This window comes from Aristolochia californica, unplaced genomic scaffold, assembly GCF_029961685.1.
Source record: "Aristolochia californica isolate CCGP_79_NKW_82.1479 unplaced genomic scaffold, dmAriCali1.0.hap1 SCAF_2, whole genome shotgun sequence".
Taxonomy (NCBI): Eukaryota; Viridiplantae; Streptophyta; class Magnoliopsida; order Piperales; family Aristolochiaceae; genus Aristolochia; species Aristolochia californica.
In genome coordinates this window covers 14,167,031-14,172,360 of record NW_027181881.1, presented here as the reverse complement: position 1 = coordinate 14,172,360, position 5,330 = coordinate 14,167,031, and the positions used below count along the sequence as shown (strand labels likewise).

The 5,330-nt window shown below is 45.8% G+C and overlaps 1 protein-coding gene across 3 annotated transcripts; it reads left to right on the top strand.

Annotated features, from left to right (window-relative positions):
• The first annotated feature begins 1,910 nt into the window (after positions 1-1,910).
• On the top strand, positions 1,911-3,756 carry LOC137956035 (trihelix transcription factor ENAP1-like). Of its 3 annotated transcripts, none has more exons than XM_068803331.1 (3): positions 1,911-2,631; positions 2,891-3,288; positions 3,371-3,440. In XM_068803331.1, the coding sequence occupies exons 1-2, from the start codon at positions 2,119-2,121 to the stop codon at positions 3,278-3,280; spliced, it is 903 nt and encodes a 300-aa protein (XP_068659432.1). In that variant the 5' UTR covers positions 1,911-2,118; the 3' UTR covers positions 3,281-3,288; positions 3,371-3,440. The 3 variants fall into 3 exon arrangements, with proteins under 3 accessions (XP_068659432.1, XP_068659430.1, XP_068659431.1); XM_068803329.1 differs by having other exon boundaries at positions 1,912-2,631; positions 2,891-3,233; positions 3,371-3,756; XM_068803330.1 differs by having other exon boundaries at positions 1,912-2,631; positions 2,891-3,299; positions 3,371-3,452.
• Positions 3,757-5,330: the final 1,574 nt, after the last annotated feature.

Genomic DNA, 5,330 nt, shown 5'->3' with positions numbered 1-5,330 from the left:
CAACTTCTTAAACAGATTTCATATTACTCCACGAAGAGATCCTAAACTCCTTGCTCTGATACCATGTAGAATTTAGGATCTCATGAAAGGAACTTTAGATCAACATGAAAGAAGAAGAAGAAGAAGAGAAAAGGAGAAGAGAAAAAGAAGAATGTGGAAGAAGAGAGTTTGGATTAAGGGAGAAGAGGGTTGTGTCAAAAAGAAAAATGAGGGCTGGACGAATTTGTGGAAAAAGAGGAGAGTGCTTCAATGCCCTACCTCTTAGCCAATGCCTTTATTTATAGTTTTACAATACCCTTAGGGCTACAACTTTATAAAACAAAAGACATAAAACGAACACATTTTTACACTTCTATGCCATCTTTATGAAAAATACTATATTTTACACATATGTCACTCCTTTGACGTGTGGACTTGAGCTCATCTTCCAACACAAGCCAAAAAGGACAACGGAAAGACCAAAGATATGGAAGAGAAAAGCCAACTTTGTATTGAGAAGACAATGTTACAAAGGGTGACCAAACACTCTTGAAAGCCAAAAGCTAAAAACTCTCTCTACACACTTGAAGAGCAAAGAATACTAAGAATCTCTCGAGTTCCTTACAATGGGAGAGGCCCCTCCTATTTATAGCCTCTTCCCCTAGCCTTTGAAGGCTCAGAAACCATCCCTGACCCTTAGAAATTTCTAAAGACGCCCAGAAATCCACCAGATCCTGAAAATTCGAATTCTGGCGCCAGAGGCGCCTTGGTCGCGCCGGCGCCTGGAGTCCTGGTCTTGCGAGCGCCTTTGAAACCCCACTTCGCGCACCTCAGGATGCGCTTGGGCGCAACCCGCTTCACGCGCTTGCAAATACACCTGGAGTCCTGATCGCGCGCACGCTTGGAGCCCTGGCCACGCGCAACCCCATTTCGCCCCGCCTACGTGCCTGCTGGCTGCAACCCCATTTCGACCCGCCTGCGCTCCTGTTGGCTGCAACCCTATTTTGACCCGCCTCCACGCATCTGTTGGCGTGCTGCCTTGTGTCTCAGCTGGCTGCTGGGGTTATTACGCACCTTGCTGCTTGGCCATCCATCTGGCAAACTCAAGTATGTTTCTTCCGCAGCAGCTGATATCGGGCCAGCCATATGCGTGCGTCCCTCTGGGTTGTGCCATTGCACTTGGCCTTAGCCGTCGTTGCTATTATTGTGTACTAGATTTGCACAGTCTTCGGCCTTGGTGTCTGGCCACACCATGACTTCATCCTCCGTCTCACTAAGTCACAAAACCTAGACAACCATAAGTAAAAGAGAAATGGGCGTCGACCAAGTCATGCACAAAGGGGTGGAATGCGAAGTGTAAGGGATGAAGCTGATGAAGCGTTAGGACATAATCAACTTTGTTGAAATAAGGGATGTCGAAGAGATTTTGGCGTTTTCGCAGCAACAACCGAGAAACGAGTAGTCCCGAAAGCCACTTGCAGTTAAGGAGCAGGGGAAGGGCTCCTTTAGGTGACGGCAGCGCACTGCGTCTGTGCGCGGGAGTGGGTGGCAGCACCACGTGCATGGACCCACCCCTCCCTCTTAGCTTCATATCAACGCTAAAGGCCAAAATCCTCACGAAAAAGTGTCGGACCCACTATCGAACAATCTAATTTCGGACCCTGATATCCGGACAGAATGCCGCCTGTCCAATAATCGAACGGTTTCCGGGGAGCGGACCACTTGTCTATGCTGCTTATGATCGTGGAGAGACAGTTGAAAAAAGTGGTGGGCTCGAATGTTGGTTTTCCTTTTCGAACTTTCCACGTGTGTGTCCTCGCCGTTGATTAAAAGACGATACAAGATAATATATGAGAAACAGAGACAGAGACAGAGACAGAGACGAAGGAAAAGAAATTAAAGAAAGAAAAAGAAGGGAAAAAATGAAAAAGATCAAATTCATGGACATGATGAAGGCATATCAAGAGGTGACCACCTTTGCTGCCCACTAACGCAATGGCCTTGAATTCAATTCATCCCAGTACCGATAGTGCTGCTCCGCTTTTCTGTTTTCCGCTCTATGCCTGGCCTTTCTGGATCTCTTTTCAACCACATCGGATCTCTGGCTAGCGGCGGAGGACAGAGATAGATGGGGGAGAGATGGAGAAACAAGAGCCACCGGAGAAAGACCAATCTCCATTTTCTGGTAAGAAGGAAGAGTCTAATTTGCAACGGTTGAAGCGGGATGAATGGAGCGAAGGGGCCGTGTCGAGCTTGCTGAATGCGTATGAGTCGAAGTGGGCGCTCAGGAACCGAGCCAAGCTCAAGGGCCACGACTGGGAGGATGTGTCTCGCCATGTCTCCTCCAGGACCAACTGTACTAAGGCCCCCAAGACGTCGACGCAGTGCAAAAACAAGATCGAATCCATGAAGAAGAGGTATAGATCTGAAGTTGCAGCACCGGACCCGACTTCATGGCCTCTCTTCCCTCGCCTCGACTCGATGCTCCGCGGGGGCGGCGGTGGCAGCGGCTGTGCTGGTGGAACTCCGCAGACACGATCTCAGCCTCAGCCTCAGCCTCTAATGCTACTCGACCCGCCTCCACCTCCTTCTCCTCCCAGGTTGCTACGGCAGGACTTGCATGAATTTAATGGTGCTGGAGCAATGGCCGAGGTTTGTTGCTAAAATGTCGCTTATAATCGCCCGTTATTTCTTCAAGAGTCCACTGACTCGTCCGCTACTATTCCATTAGACTCCTCAAACCTCAAACCTTTTGAAACATAAAATTTAATAGGTTTTACACTGATTCGAAACGAAAAGTTGAATGAGACTTTCAGCAAATGGTTCCGCCGGACTTAACCCAGATTGAACTAACCGTGACCAATTCCCCATTTATCTTCTTGGCTTCTTGCGTTCTAATTTAATATTTCAGGAAGAAGCATCGGAAACCCATAACTTGAAGCAGAAAGAGGAGGAGAAGTTGCCACCGGAAACAGAAAGCAGTACCCCAGTGTACGATGGCCACAGAGAGACGTCAAAGACGAGGTTGAAAATGAAGAAGAGGAGTAAAAAGAAACACAAAGAGGAGTTCGAGGTGGCTGAGAGTGTGAGGTGGTTGGCTGAAGTCATGCTTCGGTCTGAGCAGGCAAGAATGGAGACCATGAAAGAGTTGGAGAGAATAAGAGCAGAAACAGAAGCCCAAAGGGCAAAGATTGATTTAAAGCGAACCGAGATAATGGCGAACACACAGTTGCAGATCGCTCGAATTCTTTCAGGTAAAGAAGAAGCAATCGACTCTTCCTTGAGAATTGGGAGGAGTTGAAGCAAGAGGTAGTTATCAGGTAAAGGTTTGAAATCCTCACAGGTCCCTCTTACTCTAAAGATGATTTCAGACGTTATTTTTTACTTGCAGGGAAATGCCATTTGCAGCTAAAGCTTAAGACTGAAGATGATCATGAGAGCCGGACAACTGAAGACGACCCATCATAAGATAGGTTTCCCCTCTGTCATGAAATGGTTCGATTCATGACAAAGCGTAATCCAACAACCTAAGGCATTTCAACCAAGACAAAGGAATTCTCCCACTGGATCAGGTTAAACCCCCTGTTTCAATAATGTTTAAATAGTTTATATGACATATAAATTTGTATCAAATACAAAAGACTAGCTCTCATTAATTTTATGTGAAGGGAATCGATCAGCACGCTGTCATTGTTGTGAAACATATATAAAGACACCCGGAAGATACTTCTACATGTAAATACATAGAGAAGTAAATAAATATGATTTCCCTTGTAATGTGCTTATCAATTTCTTGTTTTATATACTGTTTCAACTCGTTATTCTGAAGCTTTCTTCATACCTGACGAGAACAAAGATCATAAGGAACTTGATGTGTTTCAATGTATGGGCATGAATTTTTTGGTGGTAGGAAGGCTGTTGCTGTCAAACGGACGAGATGAAACGGTAAGCTTTATTTAATAAGAATAATCAGTATAAATTAAAGCAAGAGACAGCAATGGCCGAAGGGGTATGCGCGGGTTGGCAGGGATGAGGCAGAAAGTCCAGTAAACCGAAAGCGGTTTTGGTATATATGCGAGGTAAGAGCGGGAGAAGATGACTTTTAGGGTAGGAGGACAAAATCTGAAGTGAGTTACGTCTTCAAAGACAGGAGCAGAGCATCCGATGAAGCAAGTGGTTATCGTGTCAGTCTGCGTGTTTATGTCTGTTTGGAACCCTAGAAAAGAAAAGGCCAAAAAATTTCATTTCTAAATTTTGCAAAGATCCGTTGGAGATCAGTTCACTTGAACAAATGGTCTAAGGATGAGCCTGTGTCAACAAGTAATTGGGGGTAAGTGTACTGCCACAATTCTTCTGTTTGTTAACTCTCGGTGGTGAGGAGACAATATTTCCATCTCCCTCCATCTTCTCACTTTGTACTTTCACCATAGAAAAGTAAAAAAAAAAAAAAAAAATTCAATTGTTTAATAACAGAGAAAAAAGAAAACAAGATGGAAAACCATTTTGTCTTTTAGTTAAAAATTTCTCTCAAATAATCAAAGAATTTTGAGAAAAAAGAAAGATAAGGAAAGTGAGGAGAGAATTTTATGGAGGTGTTACTGCCGAGAGAACTGAGAAGGAGTCTGATGCAGGTGAGAATATATGATGCGGGCATATATTCGGATCCTTACTCGGATCATTAATCAGATCTTTTGTATTGAACTTGGGTTGGACCATAATTCTGAGGGTTCGGGTTCGTGTTATTCCGAGCTGCAGCCCAGGCTTGTCGGGGGCGTTGAATTTGTTTAAAAGGTTGTTTAGAGGTTTCTCTGGGGAATTGAATGATATTTTGAATCTGAGTTAGAGAATTTCTCTACGATTTCAGGGCAGTTTGCTTCTATTCCTCTCGTGATTCTCAATTTGATCTGCCTACAGGATAATCGCTATCCTGTCCGGCGTCAGTTGGTATCAGAGCTTCAGGCTCGGGACGAAGCTGATCTAGCCAGAGACGCTGCAACGAGCAGAAGGGTCGACGAAGACGACGTCGTTGCCATTGAGCTACCGCTCAACGTTGCTGCCGGAAACACTCAGGAGTGGACCGAGCAGAGCTCGGGACTCGACCGAGCAGAGCTCGAGACTCGACCGAGCAAGTTACAGAAATAGAGCAGAGGCTTTGGCTTTGCCGGAAAAAAGGGTATCGGTAGGGAAAGGATTCGGCATCGACGTCGTCACCACCGGAACTATCGTACGACGTTGCCGTTGTCGTCGCCAGAACAGCCGTCAACAGAGTTGGCCGAACGGAACGAGTTCGGGACTGACCGAACACAGGGGTGCCGAAACAGAGATTTTGTGGTGCCGCAACTGGGTTCGGC

Coding starts and splice junctions, on each gene's coding strand:
- LOC137956035 (XM_068803329.1), top strand. CDS start 2,119: ATGGAGAAACAAGAGCCACCGGAGAAAGACCAATCTCCATTTTCTGGT. Junction 2,632..2,890: donor GTGCTGGAGCAATGGCCGAG/GTTTGTTGCTAA, acceptor TTAATATTTCAG/GAAGAAGCATCGGAAACCCA. Junction 3,234..3,370: donor GATCGCTCGAATTCTTTCAG/GTAAAGAAGAAG, acceptor TTTTACTTGCAG/GGAAATGCCATTTGCAGCTA.